The sequence below is a fragment of the Castor canadensis genome, chromosome 8, assembly GCF_047511655.1.
Source record: "Castor canadensis chromosome 8, mCasCan1.hap1v2, whole genome shotgun sequence".
Classification (NCBI taxonomy): Eukaryota; Metazoa; Chordata; class Mammalia; order Rodentia; family Castoridae; genus Castor; species Castor canadensis.
In genome coordinates, this window is record NC_133393.1 from 140,116,375 (window position 1) to 140,129,816 (window position 13,442).

At 44.2% G+C, this 13,442-nt stretch overlaps 1 protein-coding gene across 1 annotated transcript in view; it reads left to right on the plus strand.

Moving 5' to 3' along the window:
- The window catches only part of Stab2 (stabilin 2), a 164,865-nt gene that overhangs the window by 60,517 nt on the left and 90,906 nt on the right, over positions 1 to 13,442 (plus strand). Inside the window, exons 18-24 of the mRNA XM_074084259.1 lie at positions 133 to 285; positions 2,959 to 3,021; positions 5,475 to 5,561; positions 6,337 to 6,423; positions 7,482 to 7,593; positions 10,512 to 10,692; positions 12,365 to 12,458. Coding sequence (XP_073940360.1) covers positions 133 to 285; positions 2,959 to 3,021; positions 5,475 to 5,561; positions 6,337 to 6,423; positions 7,482 to 7,593; positions 10,512 to 10,692; positions 12,365 to 12,458 — 777 coding nt within the window. The remainder of the gene's footprint in view (positions 1 to 132; positions 286 to 2,958; positions 3,022 to 5,474; positions 5,562 to 6,336; positions 6,424 to 7,481; positions 7,594 to 10,511; positions 10,693 to 12,364; positions 12,459 to 13,442) is intronic.

Genomic DNA, 13,442 nt, shown 5'->3' on the forward strand with positions numbered 1-13,442 from the left:
CATGCTCCAGTGAAAACTTAAGGGGGGGGTATAAAGATTTTTTAGTGAGGTCACTGCTACTGTATTTTCACCTGCCTGGGGACCACGGGCACTCTGCAGTACAGAATGAAGCATGATGTCACTTCTCTCCAGGGACAGATTCTGGCTAATGAAGTGGCAATGGATGAAACCGAGATCACTGCCAAAAATGGCCGAATTTACACACTGACCGGGGTTCTCATTCCTCCCTCCATCGTCCCAATCCTACCCCATCGATGCGATGAAACAAAGAGAGAAACGAAACTGGTAAGGAAACCAGGAAATAAGGTCCCCAAGCAGCTGCTTCTCACGCTTCTGAGAATGCTGACAAGGACAGGCTTAGCTCAGGGTTGCTGTCTCCATGCAGAGGCAGGTGAGGCTGAGGTTCTAGCTGACCAACTGTGAACCCAACCAAGGTTCCAGGGGCAGTTCCATGACCGATGCTGCCAGGTATGTGATGTTCCTGGGGCTTCCGTAACAAACTACTACAAGCCAGGTGGCTTAACACACTGTTGTTTATTTTCTCACAGTTCTGGAGGCCAGGAGTCTGAAATCAAGGTGTCAGCAGAGCCATCCTCACTCTGAAGGTTCTAAACTCATGAAGTGCTCTTTTTCCTCCTCCTCCTCCCTCTCCCTCTCTTTCTCCCTTATATTTTTCAGACAGGGTCTCACTGTGCTGGCAGATTGGTCCCAAACACATGCACTCAAGTGATCTTTCTACCTCAGCCTCCCAAGTAACTGGGATTAAAGGCATGCATCACTGCACCAGCTAGCTCCCAAATTTCTGATGGCTCCCAGAAGCCCTTGACATGCATTGGTTTACGGCTGCATTACTTCCATCTCTGCCTCCATTTCCAGGTGGCCTTGCTCCCTGTGGGTGTTTGTGTGGGCTCTCCCCTGTTTATAAGGACACCCGTCATTGGATTTAGGACACCCTAACTCAATATGACCTCATCTTAGCCTAACTAATTATATCCACAAAGACATTACTTTCAAATGAGGATTCAGGCTGGGGGGAGGTGACATGAATTTTTGGAGAGTCACTATCTAGCCTACTATATCACAGCTCTGGAGTCAGATCAGGTCTGTTCCCCCCATGGGTTTTAGGAACAGTCTTCTACCTCTTCCTTCTGCCCATCACCTAGGACCACCCTGCTGTAATCCCATACTTTTACTGTTTCCAAGAGGGACTTAACTTTGCTTTGCATATAGATTCTCTGGGCTTGTTAATCAACAATCTTCCTGTAGTTTGTTTCACATTCCAAACTTTCTGTTTCCATATGCATTTCTGAACCTTCTAATGGCCTTTTCTGTTTTCATAGCAACATTTTTGGCCCATCCAGTTTAATCAAAGCACCCCCAAATGCCAATATTGCTCTACAGGCAATCTTGAATTTCCCGTGCAAGCTATAACCTCGAAATTATGGCACTCGTAGGTCGGCTTTTTCTTTTCAGTGCACTTCAATAATGCATCAATAGTTATTCTCATGATGTCTTTGGAACATGGGCACCGACCAAGGAAGATGGCCTTGTTTTATTTTAGCTTGTCCTCTTCTTGATGAGCACTGTAAATAGCACCTAGCACAAGATGGCTCTGACTTTTTGGGTCTAGAATTCTTAATTGATGTATTGACTCTGATATGTCTTAGGCTATTAAGCATAGCTTTTTTCAGTCAAATGCCACCTGGAGGTTATTGTCCTGTTCTAATCACCCCGTTTTAAAAGAGGTAGAAAGAAACAGGGTCACTTGCCTAGCTGGTCCCTGGTGATGATGTGTCCGGTTCATGCTTTGGAAACAAGCGTTAGCAGATGCTTTGCCTCTTAGGCCAGGATGAGGATCAGAACAGGCTAGAGAGATTGAGCTCTCTCCTAATCCTGAGCTGAAACTGTTACCAGATTTGGGTCACAAGTCTGGGCTAGAAAGTTCTCAGATTCAAGGACACAGAGGAGACTTATGCAGGAGCAGGTTTATTAATGCAATGCAAAATGGAAGTATACTCTTCAGACGGGAGGGTGGTCAGGCTCAAGACCTCAAGCTTTTATTGGGGTCTGCAGACAAGGGGTTGTCAGTCCTGAAAAACTGAGTTAATGGGTCATTAACTTCCAGTGACTGGGTTATACTTCATCAACTCTTCCCATATGTCAGGCATAGGGGCAGTTTCCTTGGCCTTGGATGGTTTGCACAGGGCTATCATTTTCTGTGAGTTTTGGGAACTATGTGTCAGCAGGACCCTGCTTGCTATATGTCACAACTCATTCTATTAATATCAGCTGTCTAAGATGTGATTCCTTATCAAGATCTGAGTCATGATCCTCAGCCATCAGACTTCCTAACCCCTATATCATTCCTGGCTCAAGGAGTGTGGACCCTTATATTCCATGGGCAGAAGAGCCATAGATCTCTTTCTTCAGAAACTATTTCCTGCTGAATGAGGACATTGGCCCTATCTACAGGTCTGCCATTTCCCTTTGTTGCCCATTAGGGGTTATGGCTGAGACAGGTGGTGGCATAGGATGTGACTACCTGCTTTAAAGGACTAAGATATCTTGTGGTATTGGCTGAAACCCCTGGTGAAGCATCATTTACAGAGAAACGTTTGAAGCCCAACAATTGGGTTTGTTATAGGTTGTTGCTGTGGTCACTACCCATTGCAGGAAGAGGTTCCCTTCAACTGGCAGCAGCAGTAATCTTGCAGGATCCATCTCCCAGCCCTGCTTCTTTGGTTGGACTTGTATATCTAGGTCTATTTTTTTTCCAAAAATAATTTATAAAGAATATATAGGTGAACAATTGCAGTGGCCCCTCTGGGACAGGTGCCTCCCTGCACACATAGATCAGAAGGTTGAGCCTGTGGACAGGCTGGCTCTGCCCAGAATGAAGGACAGGAAGTGCTGCTCTTAGCAGGGACACCTGTGCTGACTCACTGCTCTTTTTCCCAGGGAACTTGTGTGAGCTGCTCCCTGTTGAATTGGAGCAAATGTCCTGCTGACTCTGAGCCTATGGTGAGTATATAGCACAGCTGCATGAAGCCATCCTTCCCAAGTGGTTTCTTGTCCATCCTTCCTTCTTTAAAAGATGTCAGTGCAACTGGTGTAATGTCACTAGTGCTTAACCTGTGTAGGAATGGTAGGAAGAGAACTCACAGATCCATGTTCGAATCCAACCTCACTGACCCCAGGAAAGTTGGCTAACCTTTTTTATCCTAATTTTCCTCGTCTGTAAATAATAATAATAACAATATTAGCATAAATAAAGCCTAAGCATAAAGGTTCCTCTCCACTTCTCCCTCTTAAATAAAATCCAGTGTTTATAATTCACAAGCATTAGTCTGGAGAAAAATAAAAGAAATACCAGGAAAGGTGCATCATCTCAGTTAGACAGGTGGGATTTGTTGCAGTGATTTCACAGGTTAGGCACAGCACAGTGGCCATCATTAATAATAATAAAATGTATATTTCAAAATTGCTGAGATAGATTTTAAATGTTTTCCCCACAAAGAAATAAATATCTGAGGTGATAGTTACGTTAATTAGTTTTATATAATCATTCCACAATAACACATATATTATAATATCACATTGTACCCTGTGTATGTACATAATTTTTATTTGTACATTAAGAATAAAAATAAATAAGACAGGTGTAATAGTGTAAATCTGTAATCCTAGCACCCAAGAGGCCTAGGCTAGAGTTCACGGCTGGCCTAGGCTAGATAGCATGACCCTATCTTAAATGAATAAATATTTAAATAAAATAAATTAATTTAAAGATAAAAATAAATATCAGCAAAATGGCATTTGGAACTATCAAAAGATTTTCAAGGTTGATTGAATTCACACATTTTATTGAGGCTTGATCGTGGTACTTGGTTCTGGAGGCATAAAGATAAATAAGGTTTTGTTTGGTTTGGTTTTGCTTGGTTTGGTCTTAAGAAGTTCTTTTCAAAAAGGAAAGCAAACCATTATACAACAATCTATAGTTCATTTGCCAAGTGTTCTATTGATGGCAAAAGCAACGTGCCATCACGTAAGAAGGATGATAGAAATGTCTGCCTGTAAGTTCATTACAAGAAAGAATTTCCCAACCAGAAAGTTCAGTCAACACTAGAATAGGTCATTTTGGAGAGTGACAAGTTTTTTTCATATAATCCTACTGTGAATTATTTAATAAAGAAAAGCATTAAAATTAAAGAGACTCGGGGTGCTCCGTCACTTGTTTTGCTGAATGAAGCCATCTCCTATGAGTCCTTTAGGATACTGTTGACCAGGGAACAAGAGAGGGAGAAAAGGAAGTCATTTTGAGTGATAACACAGTGACTGCCATGTACCAGACATCATTCTAAAGGCTCTATGCAGCAACCCTGGAAGGAGGGGGCTACAGCATAACCACTGTGCAACTGAGGATCCAAGACAAGGAAACAAAACACCTTGCATGAGGTCACACAGCTGACATGTGGCAGAGCCATGACTTGGTCTGTGTTTGACCAACATTCTTATTGCCTCAGCCCTGGGGGAAAAAAAAAATGAGATGAATGGGTAGGAGCCAAAAGAGCTCCCAAATCACCCTCCAAGATCCCATGAGCCATCATTAACCTTGGACCAGAAGATGGCTAAAATGTTCCTCCCTTGGTGACCTCAGAATTCCTTTAGATAGCTAGAATTTTAGGATTTTATAGCCTCTTAGTCAAGACCCTAAAAGGAAAGGGTAAACTTGACATAAACATTTATCTGATACAAAATTTGAGCCAGGAACTAAATTCTTATGATAAAACTTGGTATCAGCATTATTTTCCCATTTCACAGATAAAGCACTGAGACTAGTGGAGACTATGTCATTTGCCCATGATCCTAAAGTTAGTAGGCTGTAAGACTTATTCTCTGGACCTGATACTTACTAGTGTTTCTTAGGAAAGAAAATGGTTGTCTGGTCCTGTTTCCTGATCTGTGTAAAAGGCATGGAAAACACTTCACGTGGAGTCGAAGACTGATGTACTTGTATGCAATGTGTCTGGCCCACTGCAAGTTCTCTGGCTAATTATGAGTGGGCATAAAGGGTTAAAGAATGGAAGGATGCATTACATTTGCCCCACACCTAAGGAGAAAGCCTCAAACTATTGCTGTTTTGCTTGGTGGATATTTCCACAAAGTAGACATAGACCCTTTAGCGACTCCAAAATTTCCACACAAGAAGAGCTTAAGGATACCTAGATCAGAAGGGAAGGCCAGGGCACATGCAGGATGAGCCAGAAAGTGCTCCTCGATCAATTACAGGTGTCTGCCATGATATGACAGCAGGCACCAAGAAGGAAAGAGCCTATGGGAGTAGCAGACCTCCAGCATGGCCCCAGGTGTGCTGGGGTGGCCTATGCTCTGACATCAGTGATGCCATGGAACAGAATGGTGGGCGTGGGGAGAACCACGCCATGCACTGCTTTTGCTCACTGGCTTTCTTCCAGGAACTCTTCACACCCAATTGTGTCTACAGCAGCAGAATAAGGAGCCTGAAGAGGGGCTGTGCCCAATACTGTAATGCCACTGTGAAGGTGAGGCAGGTGCGGTCCGGGTCTCATCCAGGCCACCAAGGGTAGGCAGATCCATGGCCAACATTCTTAAGCCCTGTGGTAATTTAGAATGTGCTCTGACAGGGGAATCGAAGAGCAGCCAAGTCACTCCCTCCCTGAGCCACATCTCTGTGTGTCCCTTCTCCCTCTGAGCACAGAGCGCACACTCTTGACACAGACACATGCAGCCTGACCTCTGCCTGAGCCTCTGACCTATCTCTTATCCACAGTCCTGCCTCAGAGCATGTGCACTGGCCATTCCCTCTGTCAGAGTACTCTTCCAGATTTTCAAATCTCCATTTCACTTTCACCTCTGTCACCACCACCATGGCCTCTCCAACTCTCCAGCCCTCAACCTTTGCCTCTACCTGCCACCACATGACTACAGCACTTTGTTTTCCCAGCACTTACCATTCTTTGAAATTACCATTCCTTATGTATTTATGTTTTATTTATTTGTTTATGTAAACTTCTGTATTGACTCTTCCCTGACTAGTACAGGGGCTGAATGACCATGGGTCCTTCATGTGCTTTGCTCACAGCATTAGACCCAGGCCAGTGCCCACAGGAGGGACCCAGTAGGTTTGTGGTAAGCAGGTGGCCGAGCACTAACCAGGTACTGTGTCCAAAAGAGAAAGACAAGTTCATAAAACAAGGGCTCCATTGCTTATTGTACCAATGGAAATTAAAATCTATTTCTTTTGAGGAATCGTCACCCTTCTTGGGGCTCTGTAGAACAATGTGTTGTGTTCCTCAGATACCGAAATGCTGCAAAGGCTTCTACGGACCTGACTGCAACCCCTGTCCAGGAGGCTTCTCGAATCCATGCTCAGGAAATGGACAGGTGAGAAGGACAGTCCCGGATGCACACTGTTTTATAAGTCAAGTTACACAATAATGTTTAAAACTGTTCAACAGTGGCACAATTTAGTTGCTATTCTCAGGAAGTAAAAGAGATGGCTATAAAAGAACAAAGGATGAATGCAGTAGAGGAGTCTAGGTCTGGAGTTGGGAGGAAGAGAGGTTCGGCAATATTGTCTCTAGTCTCTGCTCTCCTAGTGCCCTCCTTGGCACCGAGGGCAGCTCAACAAGGCTTTCTGGACCTCACTTTCTACCTGTGGGAGGTATCAGGGTCTAAGCTTTATGACATTTTAAAAAAATAAATAAATAATACTGCCCAGTGATTGTTTTTATTAACCCATCTGCGAAATCAACTGTAATGTAAAGTCCAAAACTTAAAGGAAGGTAAAAACAGCTGGTTCATTCGGGGAAATTGTAGACCCTGGATATTTAATACAGCCACATCTAAAATATGGCCCTTACAAGGGAAAAGAAAAAAACTATACAACCATGAATGGAGAACATCCACAGAAGATTTTTCAAAAAAGGAAAAGCTAGTACTAATGACTGTGACCAGGTGGTCAGGAAGCCAGCCCACGCTCAACCCGGATGCATGTCAGTCAACACAAATCTGACTTTGCCCAGGCCAGGCAGGTGGGAGAGCAAATGGGAGTTTGTCACTAAAGAGAGATGAGACTGCAGTTTGGAGTCACAGGGCAGAGTCAAGGAAAGTCCAGAGAGCCAGGGAGGTCTTCAGCCAGAGACCCCTGTCTTACCACTGCCTTTCCTTAATCATTGTGTGAAGCTTCCTGGTTCACCAGTGTGATCCCCTCTTGGATAACATACCTTACACTTCTAAATCCTGGCTTAGGATCCCCAACCCCAGGACTGGTTTTGCATCCTATCTAGTACCAAGAGGACTCCACCTCCCACAAAGAGTACCAAAGCATCATTTCAAGTGGGACTGAACCTGAGTTCAAAGTCAGGCCATAAAGCAACAGCATCTGAAACTCCTTCACCTACACACATGACTAATGGCCTACGGTCTGCCTTTGCTCCCAGTGTGCAGATGGCCTCGAGGGCAATGGGACGTGCGCTTGTAAGGATGGCTTCCAGGGCTCCCAGTGTCAGTTCTGCTCTGACCCCAACAAATATGGACCTCGGTGTAACCAAAGTAAGTGGTGCTTCCAGAGCCTCCTTCCACTGGATCCCTCCTGTGCTATACATCTGGTGGTACAGGTCTGGTGTCTTGTGATTTTCACTTAAGGTGAGCCATCATCACAGGGCATTTCTTAAGTGCTGCTGCTTCTCAAACCATAGCATGTGCCAGACAGCTGGGCTCCACCTGCAGCTTCTGACTGAGCAGGAGTGGGACAGGGCCTGAGAGTTTGCATCCCAGGGGAGGCCGACAGTGCTGGTCCAAGAGCCACACTTGAAAACCACGCTCTACATCCCCAAAGTAATTTCCTCCTTTTTAAGTAGTCCTCTTCCAACAGCATCTCCATTTAAGGATGTATGATCTTGAGCAAGTCACTACACTTCCCTAGGCCTCTGTCTTCATCTCTAGAATCAGGATGGTAATACCAGTGACTACGCTGTGTGATTAGCACCAGTGACAAATGGAAAGCTCTTCCTGTAGAACAATGCACCACAAATGTGTTAGCTATTAGTATTTTCTCTCACTGATGTGGCTGTTATTGTAAAAGTGACATAAATATCAAGATGCTTGTACAACATGTGGAGAGTTCTACAATAAGCACTGGAAAATACAGTCATACAATACAATCTTAGAAAGTGAATTATTCCTTAAAACAGTGTCCTGTGAATATTTAAATATGTGTATCTCAGCTATTTACTTCTAAGCTCAGATTAGAACTTAACAATACAGTAAAATGAATAGTTAAGAGCTTCCTGTGGAGTCAGACCAACCTGAAGTTAAATTCGCATCCTGCAATTTATTGGCTGTGACCTGAGGAAAGGTCTTTCAGTTTCTCCACCTAGAAAATGAGGATAATATGGTACAATTGTCCCTCAAATCCACGGGAGTTAGTTCTGGGACACCCCCACCCCTAGTACCAAAATCTGCAGATCCTCTAGTCCTTTGTGAAAACAGTGTAACATTTGCATAGACCTCACACATCTTCCTGTATACTTAAATCATCGCTAGGCCACTTCTAATACCAAATGCAATATAAGTGCTACATCAATCGTTATTATACTATGTCATTTAGGCACTGATGACCAAAAAAGACTACACATGTTTAAAATAGACACGACTGTTTTCTGGAATTTTTTTTGTTGGGGTAGTATACTGGAATTTGAATCCAGGACTTTGTACTCTACCACTTGAGCCATACCTCTAAGCCCATTTGCTCCAACTATTTTGGAAATAGCCTTTTGCTTTTTCCCTGTCTGACCTGGACTGCTACCCTCCTATTTTACACTTCCTATAGGATGATAGGCATGCACTACTGTGCATTGCTATTTGTTGCGGCAGGGGGAGGAGAGTGGAGGGGTGTCACACAAACTTGTTTTTTTGCCCAGCTGGCCTTGAGCCACTATCCTTCCAATGTCAGCCTCCCAAGTAGCTAAGATTACAGGTGTGAGCCACCAGTCACAAGCTTCTGGAATATTTTTGATCCAAGTTTGGTTTGGTTGAATCCGTGAGTGTAAGATCCAGGGATAGTTCATAGGCAGTAGACAAGATTAACTTAAATAATAATTGAGAGCTTCCATCTCAGAGATTGTAACTAGCAAGTAATTAACAGACAAAGCCACATGTACTGCTATTCCTCCTAGCTCCACCTATCTGATACAAAACACACCTCCCTTCCCCTGTCTTACTCTATTCTATCTTCACAATGCCCCCGGAGATGGACAAGAAACCAGAGCACAGCAGGTCAGGGCTGCTGAATCCTATCCTACTGCTCTTTTTGCCAAATAAGATTTCTGAAACACAAAATTAAATTCATTCCGAGGCCTGGTTCCTTGGTATTTATCTGGATGCAGAGCTTGGGACAGGGGCAGTGGCCCTCCAGCTCTAATGCCTCTCATCCCATGTCTGTGGCTATCCAAAAATCCCACATGGGAGTCTTGCTCCTTGAAAATTAAGCCTTGGCTTAGTAAAAATGTTATAAAAGTTATTTTCTGTTTTAAATCCAGCTGTGCATTTCCAGAGCTCCTCGATTGAGTTTGTCTTCTTTTTACTGGATGTTGGGTCCAAGCCAACCACACCGCCTCCCATCTCATCAGTCCTTTATTTAAGGTCGTATTTCAAGCCCCCAAATCCTTAAGCTTTCCTTTGAGAATCAATGTGTGCCTCTCCTTCTCACAGCCCCATGCATGAGCACCTAAGTCTGAGGAGCTCACTTTCCAATTTTTAAATCTCTATAATCAGAAGCAAAGTTGAAATGATAAGAGAGGTGTGGAGATGCTGGTTGATGTAGTGATTGCTGTGATTTCACATAGTCACTAATAGAAATGGACTTTGAAGGCCCAGGTTTGAGACCCTGCTTGGAAACTTAGCAGGAAGTTGGGTGATATTCTTCACTTTTCTGGGCCTCAGTTTCTGCATCTGGAAAGTAGAGGTGATAAAAGCATGGCCTCTGGGACTGTGGTGTGTACAAAAGGCTGGTCCAGAGCCTTGAATGTAGTCATGGTCCAAATATTAGCCATTAGTTATCACAGGTTTGCTGTGACAGAGGGCAGAACAAACACTGAGCCCAACAGGGGCTCTGCCAACATGAGAAGTCACTTTTATTTATCCAGAAGATCTCAGGAGGAAGTGAGAAATTTCTTGGCTAAACTCTCCAACCTCAAAGCAGTTGAAAACTTGGTTTCTTGACCTCTTTTACCATATCACAAGTCACCCTCTCCCCCACACCCCACACAGATACATAGAAAGTACCCTGGGGACCAAGTTCTCCTCCTGGGACCATAAGATCTCCCTTGGCTGAGACCCTGCACTCCCTCTGTACAACATAGGCTCTGCCTTAACAAGAGTGGGTGTGGGGTGAGAGGAGGTAGTCCCTGTCTTCCAGGATGCTGTGCCTGGATGCTAAGCTTGTTCCCTAAATGTGTCATTTCTTCCAGCATGCCTGTGTGTTCACGGAGCGTGTGATAACAGGATAGACAGTTCAGGGGCCTGCCTCAGTGGCACATGCAGAAACGGCACAGCCGGGAGATTCTGTGACAAGCAGACTTCAGCCTGTGGGCCCTATGTTCAGTTCTGTCACATCCATGCCACTTGCCACTACAGCAATGGGACTGCCAGGTAGGTCTGGGAGGGGTGGACCCTTCCCAATCTATGGTCACTGTCTAAACTCTTTGTAAACTAAGGTCTGTACTCTCCAACTGACAGCATGACTTTTGTGGAAGAACTTCAGGTTGAGCTACATTCAAATTGTGCAGTACTCCCTGTTTTAAAACTTACCTGCTGTATGACCTTGGGCAAGTTAATTTGCCTCTCTGAGCCTTACTTTCCTCATTAATACTGATGATACCGATCTAACTGGGCAATGGTGGAGATCAAAAGAATTGATGTACACCAGGGGTGGCACATCATAGATCTCCATTACAGACACTGTAACTGTCATTGCAAATGTGAAAACAATGAAAATTTGCCATCAACTTCCCAACCTTTGAAGACACCTCCCCTGTTGAGGCATTTTGCATGCTACTGTGACTTTCATTAATGGCTTGACACTTACTTCCTTCAAACTATCTAACACCTCTAACAGCATGTGGGCTTGAGGGGTGGGAAGACCAGTGGGAAGTGACCATTCCTCTCTGGGAATACCTGGTTCAAAGGAAGTAACCCCCATCTCCACCCCAAGCATCTTTGGGGGTGCAGAGATGTCCAGAATTTCTGGCCCTATTCTTACGCCAAGTTTCTTAATTTGTATTTACACATTTATTTGCCTATTGTTTGTCTCTACCACTAGACTGCAGGCTATATGAGGCCAGAGACTGGGCCTTTTCTTTCCCAAAGTTGTATGATAGAAATGAACCTTTCTAAGGAATTCAGATCTGTGCCTGTGCATAAAGCAAAAATCACATGTCATAAAAAACCTCTTACATCAACCCCAGCGGACTACCTGCCTGTACAATGTCACCTTCAGAAACTCAAAAGGGTTGGAAAAGATCAACTATTTCTTCATGTGAACACCAGATAAAATGTGGAGCTCCTCTAGCAACCTTGACCCATGAGCAGTAGGTTTTAAATTTTTGTGAAGCATATGTGACTGAGTTTGCAGGAGGACACAGGCTGGAATGGAGCCACTTGGTGTCCCAAAGCAGCCATCCCGAGCACTCCATCAAGATTGGTTGAGCCAATGTATAAATGAATGGATGACTGGTCCACATTTAGTAGCAAAAGACTGCTCAGCTCACAGAATGAGGCACCTGAGAACGCTGAGCCTAGGGAGAAAAAGAAATATTGGAGGGCCCAGTGAAGGGGAGAGAAGTCTCACCTGTCATTTGTAAATATTTTCAGATCAATCACATAGATAGAGCTGTTCTCTGCTTGAAGCTAGTTATCTCTAGCACTGAGCAGAGCAGGTCCAATAAAAGCAGAAAAGTGGCCAGTTATTGAGCTTCATGGTGTCCAAGTGACTCTGCTACACACTCATGTACATTCAATCGTCTTCACCATGGCTTATGCAGGCAGTGTTAGACCCATTTTCCAGATAAGAAAATGAAGCCTTCCAGCTGTTAAAGAGACTCAGGCAGGGTCACACACCTGCTTAGCTGTGGGCCCTGGATTCCCCCCATACAGGCGTGTCTGACTGCAGGCCCCAGGGGTAGCCCTGAACCCCTTTGCACACCAGCTTAAGAGCTAACGCTGCCTGGCAGAAAGTGGTTCCTCCCTTACTGGCTGACTGTCCCTGCTCTGGGTGGTGGGTGCTTATGTCTCTGTGGCTGATTCTGTGTGTTCTTCTTCACAGCTGCGTTTGCAAGGAAGGCTACAGAGGAGACGGAACTCTGTGCTCTGAGAAGGACCCTTGCGTGGGATTAGCCCCAGGCGGTTGTAGTCGCAATGTGAGTATCGGTCTTTATTATCAAGCTATCTGGGTGATTTTTTTTTTTAAAGAAAATCCTGGAGAAAAGCAATCTAAAAGGCCATGTCTAATCACTTTCAGTTTGAATGAAGCACTTGGGTTTGAACTTTGAATTCTAAAGAAGGGAGCCTCTACTCCCTAAATCCAAATATGCGGGGCTCTTAAGAGATGCTAAGATATTAAGATCAGTCGTAATAACTCTTGATTAAAATTGACAGCTTATAAGCTTTCCCACTACACCATCCATCATTGAATATTTGTAATATTAGGATGAGTTTTCATGTTCCTAACCTAGCTACATATTTACTTTTGAAATTTTTCAGTGGATATGAACAATTTCCAAATTTAAGTATGCATATAAATTATAAAGTTGTATCATAGAAAGTTATGTTACTGCTGACTGCAGACAATTAAAATATTTCTCTTATAAAATAAATAAATAAATAAATAAAAATAAAATTGACAGCTTACAGGGGACTCTAATACATTTGACCTCTCTTGTTCCTTCTATGGATCCAGCAAAGTACATACTGCCATCCCCATTTTCCTGAAGAGAAACTGAGGCTCAGGAAAGCTAAGTAGCTACCCTAAATTCTGTGGGAAAGCCAGACCCATCACCACTTTTCCTAGAAACTTTCAAATACTGCCACCACCACTTGACCCTAGCCGCCCTCATTCTTCACCAATGGCTTAACATCTGCTCCTTCCTTCCTTCTGTGCTACCCACAGAACGGTGTCCACCCACAGCCTGAGTTGCCTGAGTGAACCAGATCCCTTCTCCTGGGCTTAAACCACTTCAGAAACTGCCCTGGGTTCTGGGGATGAAATCTAGACACAACTGCCAGTCCCGCCCACCTCAGATTCCCCTTGGACAAGCCCCATCCACCTCTGACAACCCATCTCAACAACTTAGCCCGCTCCTCCCCTCCTTCCTGTCCTGTCCTTCAGCCTCCTGTGTGGTTGT